The following is a 19,642-nucleotide window of genomic DNA, read 5'->3' on the forward strand; positions in this document are numbered from 1 at the left end:
GTAATGCAAAAAATATATTCTACCTCTCAAGACTTTAAATTATGCCTGATCTAAACTCAGTTATTATAACACTTATCATTTGAACTATTGGTCTTTTGTCTGTCTTGTATAAGCATGATTGTTGTCCTTTTTTTTCATCTTACGTGGAGCTAGAGAACAGTTGTTAATTTTATTAGAAACCTGCTTCAAGGATGTTGGTAATATTAAATATACTGGACATCAGTCTGACATAGGGCAATCAAGCTAGGGGTTAAATCACATCACACTGTTGGCATATAATCCTAAAAGTTAAATTTTAGTTTTATACATTCTATGAAACTGTTTGAATACTGAATCAATGCATCAAAATAAAGTATATTATTCTTTAAATGTTATGATGTAAAACATTTAAATTCTAATGTCTAATATATTTACAGTATCTTACGACTCATGACTAAAAGGTTAAATCACAAAAAATAATAATAATCACACAAATGTTGAGAAGCAAAAGTATAGATTTTAATGTTCCAATAAATAGTTCCACCGAGTGACCAATACAGGAACGTATCTCAGTGCCTGCATATCAGTGCTTATACAGATCTACAAACTGATCACTCTTTGAGTGTCTGTATGGTTTGTGTTCTCAGAATTTCACAAAAAAACACTGACATCCATAACTATCCAACAGATGATTCAATCTCCATCAATCCGGAACAATTAGCAAAAATTAATTTTTATTCTGCTTTAGCCTTTAACACAAAGAAATGCTTTGATTTAGTGGGACCAGAGAGTAACAAAACGGGTCACAAAAACAAGTCAAGGACCAATAAGTGGCCAGCATTTGTTTTGACGGAGTCCAGAAGATCTGCCCAAGACACTAGTGGGGATGGGTGTAGATTAGTGGGTGTGTTGGGGTCTACCACGACTTCTTCCTCTGCCAGCAGGTGCCGCTGGGCCGTCAGCAGTAGAGCGAGGGTTCTTGATGGTCTCATCCACTGAGAGGATGAGACATGCAGCTTCAGAAGCAGCGGTCAGGGCATTGATACGCACAACAGAGGGCTCCCATACACATCCCTGGAAGTTATCTGATATATCTTCATTACTCACATCCACTCCATACCATATACCACCCTAAGGAAAATGGATATTAATTATATTATTTAGAAAACTGACATTTTAATTTAGATGATTTAATGAAAAAAATAGAAACAGCCATGAATTGTGTCTGTACCTGTGCATGCTTGGCCCTCAGTTTGTTTAGGATATTGGTAGCATCAAAGCCTGCGTTGTCACACAGCTGTCTGGGAATAATCTCAAGGGCTTTGGCATAGGCTCCGATCAGCAGCTGCTGCTTCCCTGGAATTGTTCTAGAGTAATCCCTCAGATACTTCGACAACTCCATCTCTATAGCACCACCTCCAGCAACTATAGAGTCATTCTGTAATGGGGAAATACGAGTATGTTTGGTAACAATTATTTTTGTAAAACAAGCTTAAGAAATGCGTTTCCCCCTGCTGTCGTTTCTTAAAAGATTCAGAAATCAGGCTTACAGTACTACTTTCCATGTCATTCGGCTCCCTGTACAAGTTTTCAGTCTTTACCCACAAGAAATACTGACTAAAGGAAATCAAGGATAAAATAAATTGCAATCATTTGTAGCAAGAGATGAAGCTTTCCCCACCTTGATTGCTCTGCGCACAATCATGATTGCATCGTGCAGTGAGCGGTCTGTTTCCTCCATGAACTGCTCCGCACCACCCCTCAGAATGATGGTGCAGGTCTTGGCCTTCGGGCAGCCTTTGAAGAAGTTGTATCTGTAATGCAAGACACACATAGTTACTTAGAATGTATGGAAATATTTACATGAAATCACTTATTAAAATCTACAGTTTCATGGAAATAATTACATTCTGTATTTACATAATAATAAAAAAAACATACCTCTCTCCTCCAACCTGCACTTCTTCAAAAAGCTCACACTGTCCAAGCACATCATCAGTCAGGGAACCGACACTGGTCTGAATAGAGCCACCACAGGCCTGGAAGAGACATTACAACTGCTTTAACTGCTATATGGTCAACAACACATTCCCACAACCAAAACATTATTACATATGCATAAGGGAAGAGATATCTGCCATTAAATTACTCATGCCAGCTTCCAGCGCTAAAAGAAACTTGGACTTTACTACCGTTGTTATCTGACAAGCTGTGGATTTGTGGACTCTTAGTAATAAATGCTGCTCTTTGTGAAATCACAGACGTGATGGAATTAACCACTTATTGGATAATATTGGGGAAGTCGTGGCCTAGTGGTTAGAGAGTTTGTCTCCTAACCCTAGGTTTGTTGGTTCAAGTCTCGGGGCCGGCAATACCACAACATAGGTGCCCTTGAGCAAGGCACCGAACCCCCAACTGCTCCCTGGGTGCCGCAGCATAAATGGTTGCCCACTGCTCCGGGTGTGTGTTCAAGGTTTGTGTGTGTTCACTGCTGTTTGGATGGGTCAAATGCAGAGCATGAATTCTGAGTATGGGTTACCATACTTGGCTGTATGTCACGTCACTTTAACTTTTTCCACATATTTATTGTGCACCCCCATTTACTACAATATAAAAACAGACTGGAACTGAATCCTCAAAGTACTGATGTACAGGATGAACACAGGATAGCATCATACCATCATAGTTCTCTTAAGATCTTCCTCCACAACACGCCCTGCACAGAACAGATCTCTGTCTGCAAAGTACTGTGTGGCCACATCTCCGATGGGAAGCTTTGACAGCACCACTTTAGCGCCGGATTTGTAGATCTTCTCAAGCTTATCGTATAGGATGTTCCATTCAGTGTCGACGATGGCCTGATAGTCCTTTAAACAGCAGACACGAGTTTGTTTATATGAGTCATGATGGATTACTGACATGAGAATATAATATGAATTTGCAGTCTTTGGGATTAGTTAGTACCACTGCAATAAAATCCCTTGTAGAAGCTATAGAAAGCAGATAATACTAAAAGGCATTCACTTCTGCCGAATCAACAATCAATTTAAAATGACTACTACACCTTCAGTTTCCTGACTGTCTTGTGGTTCAGTCCTTTTAACATTAGGCCTTAATCAAATAGACAACCTGTGACGATTAGGAGCAGTACTGACCTCCACCGAGTTGACACGGACTTCTGCATTGTCCTTCTCTGCCTTCAACTCCAGCTCAATGTTGAGCAGTGCGATTTTTGGGTTCACATAGCGTTTGGGCTGCATCTCAAAGCCAGCATAGGAGAAGGTCTTCTTGAATGCCACACCAGCTACAAGCTGAGAGTCCTGATAGACAGAAACAAAAACAAAGGACTGTAAGGTTAAAATCGACATCTGATAATTTTGCTGCGATTCAATAGACAAAACTTTCCCCCCCACTCTGCATATCAGTGAATATAACTCTGGGTAGATCCACACTGATCAGCTATTCCACAGTAATGATCCTGACTGTAAAGGGCTTTGTTCAGACTGGCGGCATATATCTGTTTTTTAAATATAAAGATTTCAATACTTGAAAAATGACAGAGACAGTCAGTCTAAAAGATTTGTGTGCAATGTGAACAAAAATGTTACAGAAATAAATAAATTATATAGTAATACTTTGGAATCTAGAACATTGCTCCCTGACCTCCAGAGCTCCACCCTGCACCTTCTTCACTCCAATCATCTTCAGAGGAAGTAGATCATCCAGCATCATCACTGCATCCACCACCATCTTGGAAAAGAACCCCTTCTGTCCTGCAATCAGCTTGGAGTTCAGAGCGGTAGCAGCACACTTCTCCAACAACCTCCTCTGTTCTCTGTGGCAGCAACAGAGGACAAATGATCACCTCTGTGGCATTTATATGATAACACATTATTATAACATATAATAGAACACAGTGACTAGACTCACTGCTTGTCATCCTTTTTGATGGTAACAGCAATTTCTTTGATCTTTTTGACAGCGAGCTGTGTGGCTGTGCGGAATGCTCTGATGATAGTCTGGGGGTGAAGCCCCTCCTCTACGTATGGCTTTAACTGCTTCAGAAACTCGGCAGCAAGCAGAGTCACTGAGGTGGTGCCGTCACCAACCTAAACAAACACATAGAATGAAGACGATACATTGTAGTGGATTTAACTAACTATAAGACTATGCATTTTGAGCCCAAATTGCTCAAAATTTAATTTCTTATAAAGAAACAGACATGCAGCTGCTTTAGGCCCAATCCCAATTCTATTTTATACCCCTTTCCCAATTACTTTTCGTTAAAATCTTTATTTATGCCAAAAAAGCTTACATTTATGTGTCTTTTTGTTCGCTGTAGCAGCCATGTTGCCGAGATAATTCATACCCCTTCGTTTGAAGGGCTATCTGGCCCTTCCCCTTACCCTTCCAACCAAAAGAGAATCAAGACACCCCTACCCCTTCACATGAACGCATGAAACGGAGGGGTAGGGGAAAGGGGAAGGGCTAATGGGTAGAATTGGGATTGGGCATAAGTCTTGTTTACATTCACAATACTGTATTAAGCATAGCTTTAACATTATTTCACTAGCTAGGACCAAGCCATAAACAAGCTATGAAACTGGGGAAAGAGTAGAAAGAGGATGGAGGGGTCGAGAGAATGGGATGATGGTCAGGTTGATCAGGCCATCTTTAATTGATAGGTCAGGAAGACTCAGGGTGGGGGTACGTCTCTAGCATATATTAGGCCAGACAATGAGGACCCCCTTATACAACCTGATAGAAATATTATGTGGGATAAGGTTGGCTGAATAGATGAGAAAGGGAGGGAAGGGTGGGTTCGAGAGAACAAGACTAGCAGAGCGGTATGAGGTGGCACGGCATATATGGAGGTTTTAGAAGTCAGGTAACATTAGATAATATCAATTAACTCCATTTTGTCAATCAATCAACCAGAGAACCAATACTATCTGCCTAACTACCTTTTAAAGCAGTAGAAATATACAGACAGAATGCGGGAATCTTACCTCAGCATCCTGAGATCTGGCAATGTCTACTAGAGTCTTGGCCGCAGGGTGTACAACTTCCAAAAGCTTCAGAATTGTGGCTCCATCATTCGAAATAGTGGCTTTGCCTGCAAGATAATGTAATGTAAATCAGAATATAAAAAAAACAGAGGACCTTGTTAATGATACTAAGAAATATGCCAGTACTTCCCAATAAAACGGCACTTCAACAAAAATTTAGCCTTACCTCTGTTGTCTACCACAAGCTTGTCCATGCCGCGGGGGCCGAGGGTGGTCCGCACAGCCTCTGCCACAACCTGGCATGCATTGATGTTACTGATGAGCTGTGGGATCCCCTGAGAGGAGTCTGTGCCCTCCTTCAGGAGGATGACTGGAGTGGGCTGAGGGGAGATGTTCAGGAATCACTATAATAAATGTCATATCTACACCCTCTTTTAAATTCAATTGAAAGTTTTTTTCAAAAATATTTTTCAAATGCATATAAAACACGAAAAAATCCTATTATTTACAATATATATGTTCACAACATTTTTCAATTGTGCTAATTTCCATGAGTTTTCCAAGCCTGCAAATCACAATTTTTAAATGCACTGATTTTTAAGGTTTTTCATGAGTATGGGAGGCTTTTGACAGTTGTTTTGTAGACAGTGCAATTTATGTGGATTAATTAATAAACTGCTATGATCTTTACTTAAACATTTACATGACCCCCATGCCTCTCTCTCTCGATATATATACACACAGAGGGAAACGTTACAATACGTACAAGTGACAGTAAAGCCTGTTTAGTTTTTGAAGTTGAAAAAATACATGCTGTCATGCACAAAATAGATGTCATAAATATCTCTGTATTTGTGCGTCCCTGCGTGCTAAAAAAATAGGGGCGGGGGGGTCTTTCATAAAGTCACAGATTGATCATAGTAACTGAAGAGACAAACAATACTGAAGAGTGTAACCGGTTCATTCGTCCTTTCTGCATTACCGAAATAATGCTAAAATAAACTGTCTAGCATCATTTAACAACCACACGGATCCAAAACATTAAGTGAAATAAAAAAGTTATATGTTAACTTTTGCACATCGCGTCGTTATACAAATCTCTAAATTCTGCCTGTCACTATCATACAGAATAATTAATCGTTAGCCACCGAGCTAACTAGCATGAATGTAAATATGCAGGCGTTTTATACATTTTTAAAAAGAAATAATCTCGCAAACATGTTCTTATGTCTTTATTCTCGCTGGATGTTTATCTCCCATCACTAGGAAATTCGCAGACCGGTCGGATGGCACTGGATTTGAAGGTAAAAGAGGCATGAAAGAGCACTCACCATCATGTTTGAATGCTAGAGAAGGACGCTACCGGGTGAGGTACCCACAATGCTCTTAGAACTCTCTAGAACACGAGACGCGTCGCAAGCTGATGATGACCATCAGAGGGCGCTATTACTAAAGTTTTCGTGTCTGCTGCTCTGCAACCTGCAAAGAGGATTTAAAAAAAAACATTTTTTAAATTTTTACAATCAGCTAGTCATGAATTGTTATAGAAAGAAAGAAAGAAAGAAAGAAAGAAAGAAAGATAAAGTTTAGCATTATGGAAGGTTTGCACCAGGAAGTATATTTGGTCAAGTGATTTTTTTTACATACTAAAAGGGTAGGCTAAACAAACAAACAAACAAACAATAAATATAGTTTTGCATTATGGTAGGTAAACTGGCCTTTCCACAAGGAAATATACAATAAATAAATACATACATAGATAAATTTACTTAATCAAATTAATAAATCAATGCCTGCTAGATGCTGTATGTAAAATAGTAATAAAAATGTAAAAAAAAGAAAAAAAAAAGAAAAAAAAGAAAACGATAATAATCAATAAATGTTTGTAATATTATATTTCCACCAATAATCAATTTGACATTTCTATTTTATCCTAACTATTGATTGAGAAGTTTTCAAAAATTATTGTTATTTTTTACATAAACAAACAAACAAGCAAACAAAAAAACTAACTCTATACTAATGAGATCATGGAGGAATAACATTCAGTAGAGCTTATCTACAAGTTGTATGAAGATTACAGACCTCACTCTTTATTTTACCCCATTTCTCCATTTTCACTCTTACTTATATTCTGTAAATATATATATATATATATATATATATATATATATATATATATATATATATATATATATATATATATATATATATACAGGGATGGACTGGGAGTGAAAAATGGCCCTGGTATTTTTTCCAAAATAGGCTCACCAAAACCATAAACTTTTAACCATTAAAACTATTAAATAATGGTATCATGTAGTGTGTTTTTTTGGGACATATTACATTATGATTGAATGGTTTTAACAAAAGCCACCAACAGAAGGAGTCCAAATAACAGTAAAGGCCAACAGGCACCATTACAGTTTACATTAAAACCAATACAATTTCATTATAACCAGTAAAACCATTACAAATGATGTGATGGTTTCTATTTTTTTTTTCTCTGTATGGGATTGAAATAAATGTTATTGTATGAACTAAAATACTTGAAATCAATCGAAAAAGAGCAGAATGCAAAATGTATATAATATGACAATAATAAGCATAAACCTAGAATCTATAGACTTGAAACAACAGAATTCTTCAATTTGAGTATTTACATGTCTCTCTCTCTCTCGCTCTCTCTCTGTCTGTGTGTGTGTGTCATGTTAATCAGACTTATCACCTTATAGGCGATTTAAAGGTCCCTTTCTTCGTGATCCCATGTTTTAAACTTTAGTTAGTGTGTAATGTTCTTGTTAGAGTATAAATAATATCTGTAAAATTCTAAAGCTCAAAGTTCAATGCCAAGCGAGATATTTTATTTAACAGAATTCGCCTACAAAAAACGACCCGTTTGGACTACATCCCTCTAGTTCCTGCAGTAATGATGTCACTAAAACAGTTTTTTGACTAACCCTGCCCACATGAATTCACAAAAAGGGTGGTGCGGTCTTGTTGCGCTCCGACGAGAAGAAGGAAGAGCTGCGTTTGTGTTTGCCATGTCATTGAAACGCTGTTATTTTCATCTCGGAGTCCATCTTTGTTTGGGTTTCCCAGGGACACTGTACTTGGAGATTAATGGTTAAAATTGATGTTTAACTCGGTTCCCGAAAATTATAATTCACATGCAGGGTTGGGGAGTAACGGAATACATGTAACGGCACAAAACGGTACAAAAATCCTGTAACTGTAATCCGTTACAGTTACGTCAAAAAACGTAGTAATCAGATTATAGTTACATTTTGAAAAAAGGGGGAATACTAAAACTAAAACTAAATAAATCAGTATTTTGGCATAATAACACTATATTAAGTGCAGCTTGATTAATGAGTCACGTGAGTCACGTGTGCCACCCGCTGGTGCATGCGCAAATAACAGCTATCTACAATCTCCTCAGACGCAGATTGAATCACTGCTGCAAAAACGCATTAATTTCATGGAAATTCCACTGCTATTTTGTTTAAAAAGAAGAAATTGCAAACAACGTTGAACAGTGCAAACTGTGCCTTCCAGCAAAGAAAACACTTTCTTCATCGAACCTAAAGAAGCATTTGCACTTTAAAAAATTAGTTTTATAATTGCAAAGATAAAAAAAAAAAAAAAAAAATTGTATTCTCTATTTTCCTTTTGAAGAAACAATCCATTGTCTAAAAATTTTTCTAATTATATTTTCATTGAAAAAAAATGAATTTGTATTCTCTATTTTCCTGTTGAAGAAACATTTCCTTAAAATTCTTTCTTACTATATTTTCTTCAAAATAAAACAAAATAATCTGTAATACCAATACCATGCACTAGATGTCTGTATAGTCCTTTACATATATATTAATTCAGGGCTGTGAAATTCTTAATTAATAAATGTTGTTGTTTTAAAAAAAAATAATTGACTTTGAAGTAATCCAAAAGTAATCAGTTACATTACTTTCAATTTGTGGTACTTGGATTATGTTACTGAATACTTTTTTTATGAAGTAATTAGTAACTGTAACGGAATACATTTTTAAAGTAACCCTCCCAAGCCTGTCCACATGTAAAACTATGTGCAGCACATTTTGCTGAGGACTGCTTGCTGAGGACAACTTCCTCAATCTCAATCAGTTTAATGCCGGATTCGCACAAATATTATTCTTGAAAGATGGAGCAGTTCCCTCTTTATCTGGAGAAGGCGTTGTTTATGGACCACAACTGGTAAGTGTATTTTATTAAGTTGGTGCGTTTAACAGTTTCTGTGACTTATTACACAAAGGGCAATGCTGTTTAGCTTTTTTAACTAGATGTTAGGGCTGTGCAAAAAAAAACGAATGCGATTGTCATGCGCATCTCGTCAGTAAAAATGCTCCTGTGATTATAAGTACATCTCCAGCACGTGCGTTCTACCCCAATCGCGTTTCCAGGATGGCCGCATGCTCTAAGCTGCTGTCGAATCACAACACAGGAAGCGCTGGCCCAATCAGAACTCGTTACGTATTTCTGAAGGAGGGACTTTATTGAAGAAGGAAATCATCAGCCCGTTTTTATTACAGTGAAAACAGCGGTATACAGATAGGTGAATTGTGTGAAATATGCTGTGTTTTTTTTACACGCGAAACATGAACACATGTTATATAGCACACTGTAAACACAATCAAAGCTTCAAAAAAGCGCGAATAACGGGACCTTTAATTTACTCTATTTTCTAACTCAATAGTCCTGTCTCTCAAATGTAACCCAATGTAGATTCGCTGCTGTCTCTTTATGAATTAATGGAATATTCATGTCAGACAATGCAAAGTAATAAAAGTGAACGTTCGGACTAGGGGTGTCCTGGGATATTAATATAGTGCTCATAGGCTATATGCTCTATAGTAGGGATGGGCAACTTTGATAGTGATGAGGGCCGGCATTTTTTCTTCTTTAGACCTGGGGCCAGTTTACTAAACCACTTTCACACACCTTTTACATAATTTTACTCAATTTCCTTTCATCAAAGGAAATTAAAGAATAATTAATGTAATTTATTTATTTTTTTTAAGATTTTATTAACTATAAAACTTGTGCAGTTTGGTTAATTCAGAGGAGAAACTTTGTTGTCAGTTGACAGCAATATCACCCAAACAAATTTGCAACAGACAAGTGTACATAGGTCCTTTTTTAATTTTTTATTACAGAACTACATAATCAAAACTACATAAGAGGAAAATTAAAAAGGGCGTATAAAGAATAAATAAATAGTTATTGCAAATGGTAGCATAAAATAACCGGGTAACTGCAGGATTTTTCAGTAGCCTAATTTATGCACTGTATCATTCTCTATATTTAAGATGTCTCAGATATAACAGTATATGTACAGTATACTTTTTATTTTTTTAAACCCAGTGTAACTACAGGCTTAGGCTGCTGTGGTTTACAAGTGATTCTGGATAGTGAGGGTGACATGTTTCTTTCTGTGATGATTCTGTAGTCTGTGACTGAACTCAAAGCTCTCAGGGTTCCCTTTTTTAGTCACATGTAATTATCAGACGTCATAAACACACACCCTGCCTCACTCTTATGGGGAGGGTACCTTTTAACTGGGATAATTCTGCCATCTATGGCAGCTGACCCACCCATCTGTGAGACTGCACAAAATGAAGACCCAACATTATGCAAAATGCTCTAGGCCCCATCCAGATACACTGAGATGTCCGAAAAATATACAGAATAACCTCCCTTGCCGAAGACCAAAGTCTTTACTGGACTAGCAAAGCTCTCTGAATGATTTGATTTTATTTGAACTCAGGGCCATTTCTACCCACTATGACAACCGTTTACATTGACACTAATGTGTGGAGATTCGGCTCATTGTGAGTTCCACAAATCTGAACGCATGATTTGTAAATTGCCAAAAGATATAAATTTTGCACCATTTATTATCTGTAATACCACTGTGTAGCTGCTAGATTCCTGCATAGCCTTACATAAAATATGTTTATAATACGGGGCCATTGAATGCTTGAATCTGATTGGCTGCTGAATGTTCTGAGGTGTGCAATTATTTTCTGGGAAATGGACGGCGAACGTAGTTCAAGGCAGCTCTCTTGACCACATTACAGTTCCATATAACTTTGCATAGTTAACAGTAATAATGGTCACACAGTTTGCACAAAAAGGTGTTGACAGCGCTGCCCTGATGATTTTATCAGTTAGCATATATAGTGTAGCAAATAAAAGGCTACACATGACATTTCTTACAAGCGAGGTAGTAACAGCGCTGTTTAGAGATGCACAGAGATAGCCTAATTTACACAAGCTCTCTCTCTTTCTGTCTCTCTCACTCTTTTTCTAATATCTTCATTAATAACAGCATTAAAATGCTATCAACGGCTCAAGCCTCCCATTACCAGCTTTAAAATGATGTTTTGGAACTAGCAAAAAATCCTACTCACAATAGCGATTTAAGTACAAAAACCGGAAAATGCCTTTAAATATATCATCACATCAATTTTGAAGTGTGGTAGCTGTAGTATAAGTGAAATAATTGACTCTGGGCCATTGAATTATTAGAAAAATAATTCACACTGAGGTGTAATGGCCACAACGCGATGGGTGTGCATTATATTTCTAATTATTCAACGGCCCATTGTCAATTGTTCCTTACATAAACAGGTTTGTGCAATCAATAGGTGCTGAGAAATTGTCATCACACATAAAGCAATTTTAATAAATTTAGATTTTGATACGTTTAATTATTATCAATGGCTACATTTTGCCTTTATCGGTATTGCTGTTTGATTTAAAGGGTCTGTGTGACGAGTGGGGCGGGTCAGAGAGACGTGGGAACAGGAGCAAGGCCGGTGGAGTGATTGGAAATGAGCGACACCTGCTTGACCCACCGGTTTTGAGTCCCACGGAGGAGATGGAGGGATATAAAACTGGAGTGACGGACAAGTGACGGACAAGAGAGGATGAGGCCTGGCCTTTATTTTGTATTTGGTTTTTACTTGTGCGCGTCAGTCGTCCATGAGGGGCTGACACGCTGTTTTGTCTTTATTTTGTCATTAAAGTTTGATTTAATTGTCTGCTGGTTCCCGCCTCCTTCTTCCCGTGATCATGGAGCTTTAATTTGCTACAGTCTGTTTTTGCATTATTATTTCAGTCAAACTTATAAAACCCTTTATTACCCCAAACTAAATATACAAGCTTGATCAGGCACATAAAAGTAATCAAAATGCACATATTCCTTTGTTACTCACTGATGCATAAATCTTCCCCAAATAACATTATGCTCTGCCCTCTGTGTATGATGTTGCTTGCAATAAGCGCTAGTAGAAGTGAATGAGTTGATTCAACATTTCAACATTTCTGTACAGATGCATTCAATTTGACAAAGCGATATGATAAAGGAAGTACTGATCTTGTAAATTAGCTAATTTTACTAGACAAAATTTTTTAATTGCCCGTTAAAGTTTAATACAGGAATATTACACAACATCCTCATCCTTTAACAATGCATTGACGGAAAAACGCACAACTTTTAGACCAATTTCGCAGCATGATTTCTCGACTGACACAGATACTAATGCCTACTGCCCTAACAAAATATGGATTTCGGCCCTTTTTAATTGTACCAATTTTTCCATTTGCTTTTGAACTTAGCTTTATTGCATGGGGTAAAGAAAACATTACCTTCCCAAAGCATTGACAGAACCTCCTGAACTAATGGTGTTGTTGGGCACTCTAAACGCAAAGCCTTAAGAGATGATCCCTCACTGGCAATCTTTACAAACCTTTGAACTAGATCTCAAGCACGCCACCTTAGCACTCAAAAGAGACCCACCATAGATCTCATTCACCTTTATGCCCTCTCTCTTTCTCCTCACTGTCATTATCGACCATCTTTCTAATTTCTCCTCCTTTACTGTACCCTATAATGTGGCCATGCAACTCTATATGTGTCCTCTGTGTGATAGAGCTCAGGCTGTAATTACTAAGACCAGTAGCCGTGTTTCCACTGTCGGGCCAGTGCGAGCCAGGGCTTAAAATGGGCCAGGCGGGGCTAATAGCCTCGGGCCAGTAGCACTGAGGCCAGAATAGCACAGGGTTTTGTTGTGTCGTCTGCTGGTTCTCTGAAGAAGCACACTGGGTCTGGGGTTTTTCTCTCGGAAGAAAAGTCTTTATTTCAAGGAGAATAAAGTCGAGAGTTCCTTGCATGGAGATCTCTCAAATGTTATTTGGTATATCCTTATATACCCTATATGGGGCGGTTCCACATAGTCAAACTTTTCCTTATGATTACAATTTTAATACCTCCCTAAGGAGAAAAGGCCCCCTGCATGATTTGGTACAAAGAAAGGCCCTGTCTATATGTCTGACCATATGTTTCTCATCAGTTTTGTACATTGGAGCACGTAGGCAAATTCCTTTCTCTACTTAACCTATATGATTATAATGGAATAATAACTAGCAAAAAAAAATGGCTAGATTCACATTGATTATATACTTGATTGATTAAAATCTTACTAATAAAAATCTTCCACATATTCTCCCCTTTGAGACGTAGTAAGTCTCACATTTGATTATTTTTATCCAGAGTGCTACTCCATAATCCAGTCATATTAGTTACACTACCTAGTGACTAAATAAGTCACATTGTATTATCACCAGTGACTAGATTATGAAATTCCACTCTGAGGGATTACTGGACCAAACATCTTTCTCCTAATTTGACGAGGAGGGAGTAAAAGATCCAGTCTCCCTAATTCCTTCTTTAATAGTACAAAATGTTATAAGCATGAGCGTTCAATCGGTTCAGCATTTGCCTGTGGTTATCACAGATATGTATAAAAAGCATAAAATACATACATTACATCACACATTGAATATCACAAGATTATAAAAGTTGATCTTCAGCTCAGATACCTTATGTATCGTAGAGAGCCTCCCTGGGCCGAAGTTAAACTGGCACTTATATCCAGGGTATGGTTCACCTTTAGACATCTTCATCATCCTCGTTAGAGTCAATAGAACTATCATCAAAAGTTTAATCATTTAAAGTATAGTTTGTTTAGCCATCCTTCATAATATTCCTCCAGACTCCTTTCATTGACGATTAATGTTCCTAATAAAGGTAATACACAGCAAAATAATAATCCTCCTATTAATATGGCAACTCCTAAAAACATTCCCAGTTTAACAAACCATGCTCCCCATGCTCCAAATTTCACATCAATCCAATCCCAAATTTCTCTTCCGGCATTTGCTGTAACTTCATTTCTTAATTTTTGTCATAACTTCACTGAAAGCTCCTCCAGGGGCGGTGTTATTTGGGATAAATGTACAACATTGATCTCCAAACATAACACAAACTCCTCCCTTGTCTGCCAAGAGCCAATTAAGAGCCTGTCTGTTTAGCCATGACATTCTACTTGTTGCATGCACTTGGTCACCTAATAAGGTTAATTCCTCATCAGTATCATTAATGAATCTTTTATTGATTATAATAAATATAATTAATCCACTCTGTATTTTTGTTTGGTGTGATCCAAACCAAGATTGACTCGAAACCTCCTTTTATTTCATTCTCTTGCCTTGAATTTATTAGGAATTCCTCTTGGCTGTCCAATTGAGTCTAAATATACATTGGGGTCTGGCTCGTATCCACTTTTAGTTCTTTTGTCTTCTTTGTTCGTGCTCTGTTCTGTTCCCCATTGTGCCATGCTAACTTTTTGAAGTAATCGTACTCTTACACATATACCTTTCCATCCAACTGGTAAAGAAGTCAATAATATTTCACTTCCACAGATTGAAAAGAAATCTCTCTAGTTTGTCTGACAGGAGGAAAGAAGCTCCTTGTGTATCTTTTGGTGAGCTCTCATCAGTTTGCACTTCATCATGTGTCTCTGATTTTTCCTCATTGCTCTCTCCTGCATTGTCTGGTTGTCTGTTTTCCTTTCTTTCTGCCTTTCCTGTGGGAACTCTAGTACAGTGGTTTAGATGATACCAGGTTATGCTTCCCTCCACTTGGACTGCTGTTGGAGTAGCTCTCACCACTGTGTAGGGTCCTTCTCTCCTGGGCTCATTCTACTCTCTCCGGAATACCCTCAGATAAACTTGGTCACCTGGAACAACTGGACAGGCAGTCTCCGATTCCTCTCTGGGCTATTTTCTTTTTTCCTGTAAATAGATAGCTTTATGTATGGCAGTTAATTTCTTTATATATGAGCGCAGTTCCATTTGTAATTGCTCTAGAGGCGGTCTTTTATAGGGAGCTCTACAATATGGCACAGGCATGGGTCGACTCGTAAGCATTTCATGCGGTGTTAAGTGCGTGTTCCTGTTAGTTTGCATGCGATAGCCTTTCCTTACATTGTATTTAGCACATACTTCACATGTGGACAAAAATTCATCCACCATTGCATATAAATAAGGAGCCCAATATCCTTGCTGTTTAATTTTTCTTACTATTTCTCCCCTTGCGGAATAGTCAAAACCATGTGCATCTGTAAAAAGAATATTCAAAAGTGAAGTAGGTGCAACAATGTGTCCTTCATGTGTACGCCAGAGTCTTTTTTAGCTCCCCTTTAATGCAAATTAGCCGCATTTCCACTGTCGGGCCAGTGCAGCCAGGGCTTAAAGCGGGCTGGACGGGGCTCATAGCCCCGGGCCAGTAGCACGGAGGCCAGAATAGCACAGGGTTTCCACAGTGGAGCCTGAAGCACCGCTCCACGTCACTAAAACACGCCCTTTACACGCCTCTCAGAACAACGTCATGCAACCTCAAAATTTCACCATCAAACAGAAGTTATCAGAAAACTAAGAAATAAGTCACTGGAACATGCGCGATCACAAAACAAACATGATAAAAGCGGCCGTTTGTTTGCATGCTTCCTTATAAATTAAAAATTCTATAGTTAAAACATCGATGCTTTTGAATTTGAATATATAATTCAAATTCAAAATCATCGATGTTTTAACTATAGAATTGATTTAATTTATAAGGACTCAAAATTAATCACACATAAATACACTTATTTATATTTTATTTATTTATTTTTAACGCTCATGAAAATAGCCTGCTTATTCAGTCGAGTCTGTTTCTGTTGATTAGCCACAGTAGCCGTCACATTTAGAATGAATGATAATATCTCTATTTTTATAAAAGCTCCCGAACAAAAAACATTATTAGGCTATATTCTTTTATGATAGGTTACGTGAGATAAACTCTCGAGACGAGGCTTGTGACAGATAATATAAGTTACTTAATAAATACACGATTGTGATAGAGAATAAGAAGCTGACGTCTGATTTCTTCAAGCGGTCATATTTACTATGTTTACTATGGTAACATGTTTAGCGTGCATATCTTTTTCATCGCTTATAAATATTTCTGCCTTGTATGGTGATTATAATCCACATTGGATCAAGTTATTTCAAACACTCGCTGCTGACTGAAAGAGAGTTTTGAGCTTGATTTATTTAAAAAAGTGTTTAATGCTGGTGTTAAAGCTGTTATCTTTCTGAAATGATCCGCGGCGCAGACTTTCTATTTTTATAAAAGCTCCCGAACAAAAATCATTATTATATTTTGATGATATGCAACATGGAGCTAAACTCACGAAACGAGACGACAGATAAAATGTTACTTAATAAATACACAATTGTGATAGAGAATAAGAAGCTGACGTCTGATTTATCCAAGTGGTCTTATTTACCATATTTAATATGGTAACATTAATGTTTAGCGTGCATAGTCTTTTACATCGCTTATAAATATTTCTGCCTTGTTTAGTGATTATAATCCACATCGGATCAAGTTATTTCAAACACTCACTGCTGAGTAAGAGTGAGTTTTGAGCTCAACTTATTTTAAAAAGTCTTTAATGCTGGTGTTAAAACTGTTATCTTTCTGAAATGATCTGCGCTGACGCTCTCCAGACGCGGAGAAACTCTGCCTTTGTTTTTAACCCCTCCTCTAGCCCCAGCTGGCCCGCTTTGGCCCAAGGTTTTCGTCGGGCCAAAAAACCCTGGCCGTTGGCCCCAAAGAAGCCCCGGAGAGGCACGATCAAGTAATAGTGGAAACGCGACTGGCCCTGGCACGCACTAGCACGCCCGGTCTTTGCTAGTCGTTTTGGTAGCATCAAAGCAGAAATCATTTGCCCTATTTGTTCACTATGTTGGATGGGAGTCCCATCACTTTTTTTGAAACCTCTTTGTTTCCACACTGCTCCGAATAGATGAAATACACCATGAGCATATGCTGAATCTGTAAAAATGTTAGCAGTTTGTCCTTTTGCTAACGGACATGCAGTTGTGAGAGCTTTTAATTCTGCTAATTGAGCAGAGCAAGGCTGTACACAATGTTGTGATATCACAGATTCATATTCTTTTTTGTTTTTCTTCACTACTGAATATCCTGTATGATTTCCTTCGTGATCTCTAAAGCTAGAACCATCTACAAAGTAAGTAACTTCTGCTTCAGAAATAGGTGTTGATTCAAGATCTGGTCGTAATCTAGTAAATGCCAATGACTCATTCACACAATCATGAGGTTTTCCTTCAAAAGTCAAAGGAATTAATTCAGCTGGATTAACTGTATGGCATCTTTTAATGGTCACATCTGGATATGTGAGTAATGAGGAATAGGATAGAATTCGAGCTTGTGTCAAAACAAATTTCCCTTGTTCTATTAATTCCACAACTTTGTGATGCGTATATATAGTTACAGGGTACCCCATAGTTATTGTGGATGCTTTTTCATAAGCATAATACACTGCAGCTAAACCTTGTTGGTAACATGGTGGGTATCCCTGGGCTACATTGTCTAACTTTGTGCTGAAGTATGCTATAGGCAGTTTTTCCCTTCCACCACAGGTCTCTTGCATCAATACAGCTGATGCGTAACCATCAACTCTTTTTGCCACATATAAATGAAACATTTTATTATATTCTGCCGTTCCCAGGGCAGGGGCCTGTTTTAATTCTTTTTTTATTGTTTCAAATGCTAGTAAGGCATCTGTGTTCCATTTTAATGGATTGCTTAAATGTTGTAATCCTGCTTGTTTCATCATTTCTCTCAAAGGCCCTGTCTTTACTGCATAGTCTTCTATCCAGTCGGCACTTAAGCCAGTCATTCCTAGAAAAGTCATTATTTGTCCTACTGTCTGAGGCACTGGTGTTTTACTTATACCTTCTAATTGAGCTGGAGCTATAGCTTGTGTGCCGAATGCAATTAATCTTCCCAAGTATTCCACTTGAGGCAATATTGCAATTTGTTTTTAGACACCTTGTGTTCTCCTTGTGCTAAGTTTGTCAATACCTTAACTGAATCTTTGTGACATTGTTCTAATGAGGTAGAACAGATAATTAAATCATCCATGTATTGTAATAGTGTACCGTCTATTACGAGGTCTTCTAAATCAGCCTTAAGAATCTTGTTGAATAAATGTGGTGAATGTTTATATCCCTGAGGAATTCTAGTATACGTGTATTGTTTATTTGCATATGTAAATGCAAACAAATACCTACTCTCTTCTGCAAGCGATACACTGAAGTAGGCAGAGCAAAGATCAATTACAGTAAAGTATTTGACATCAGGAGGGACATTTGTCAGTAAAGTGTGCAGGTTTGGTACCTCAGCTGGCATATCTTCTGTTATTTCATTTATTGTTAGTAAATCATGAACAAGTCGCCATCTGTTTTTGTCTGATTTGATTACAGGCATAATTGGAGTGTTACAGTAACTAGTAGTTTCTATCAATAATCCAGCCTTCACTAAGCCTTCAATTGTGTCCTTTATTCCTGCTTCAGCATCTGCCCGTAAAGGATATTGTTTTTCTAGGTAGACGTGCATTTGGCTTAAGTTGAACTCTTACTGGATTTCCTGATTTTATTAATCCAATATCTGTGTCATGTTGAGACCATAGTTCATTCGGTACCTGACACTCCATTCCCTTAAATAATTCAGTCTCAGTTGCGTTTATTAAATCAGATGCTGTAGTCATCTGTGTCACTTTCTTTTGACCAATAACTACTTCCTGTGGAATTCCCAGCAACCTGGTTGCACACAAAATGTTGATGTAATTTTTGTCAGCTGAATGAAAAATTAATGGATGTTCTGTTGATTCCCATTTGCTTTGTTCTGCCCTTTTCATCATTGGTCCTAAATCTTTTGCTTTCCAATGTTTTCCTACAAATACTGCAATATGCGGGACAGAGTTATTTACACTGAACCATTTTTTGACAAATTCCCCTTCTGGTATATTTAAAACTGCTCCCTGCTTACCTATGATGATGTACTGGGAGACTATCTCAATCCGCTGTCCTTTTGTTTCTTTTTTGCCATTTCTGTTCTATCTTTTCCTGATTCATTAATTTTCTCTTCCATTTCTTCTTCCATAGCTTGTACTTGAGCTTCAATATCTCTATCTTTCCTCCTCTTTTTCTCTAATACTTCCTCAAACCAGGTTTTATCTTCCTGGTTTGATTTCATTTTTTCTAACGCTGTACATGCTTGCCTGTAACAATCAAGATGAAAATTTTCTGCAATTTTCTTTCTGGGTTGCCTCTGTGTTTTTACAGCTGGTTCCTCTCTATCATCCAACTCTATCTGCCCTTCTAACTCTAGTTCTCCTGTTACTTCCACTGTTCCCTTG

At 37.7% G+C, this 19,642-nt stretch overlaps 1 protein-coding gene across 1 annotated transcript; it reads right to left on the reverse strand.

Annotated features, from left to right (window-relative positions):
- Positions 1-476: 476 nt before the first annotated feature.
- On the reverse strand, positions 477-6,459 carry LOC128017584 (T-complex protein 1 subunit eta-like). The gene is made up of 11 exons (XM_052603027.1): positions 6,320-6,459; positions 5,215-5,368; positions 4,989-5,095; positions 3,910-4,088; positions 3,643-3,814; positions 3,135-3,299; positions 2,658-2,846; positions 1,921-2,018; positions 1,661-1,793; positions 1,211-1,417; positions 477-1,110 (listed from the first exon to the last, which is right to left on the reverse strand). The coding sequence occupies exons 1-11, from the start codon at positions 6,323-6,325 to the stop codon at positions 877-879; spliced, it is 1,644 nt and encodes a 547-aa protein (XP_052458987.1). The 5' UTR covers positions 6,326-6,459; the 3' UTR covers positions 477-876.
- Positions 6,460-19,642: the final 13,183 nt, after the last annotated feature.

The sequence above is a fragment of the Carassius gibelio genome, chromosome A7 (assembly GCF_023724105.1).
Source record: "Carassius gibelio isolate Cgi1373 ecotype wild population from Czech Republic chromosome A7, carGib1.2-hapl.c, whole genome shotgun sequence".
Taxonomy (NCBI): Eukaryota; Metazoa; Chordata; class Actinopteri; order Cypriniformes; family Cyprinidae; genus Carassius; species Carassius gibelio.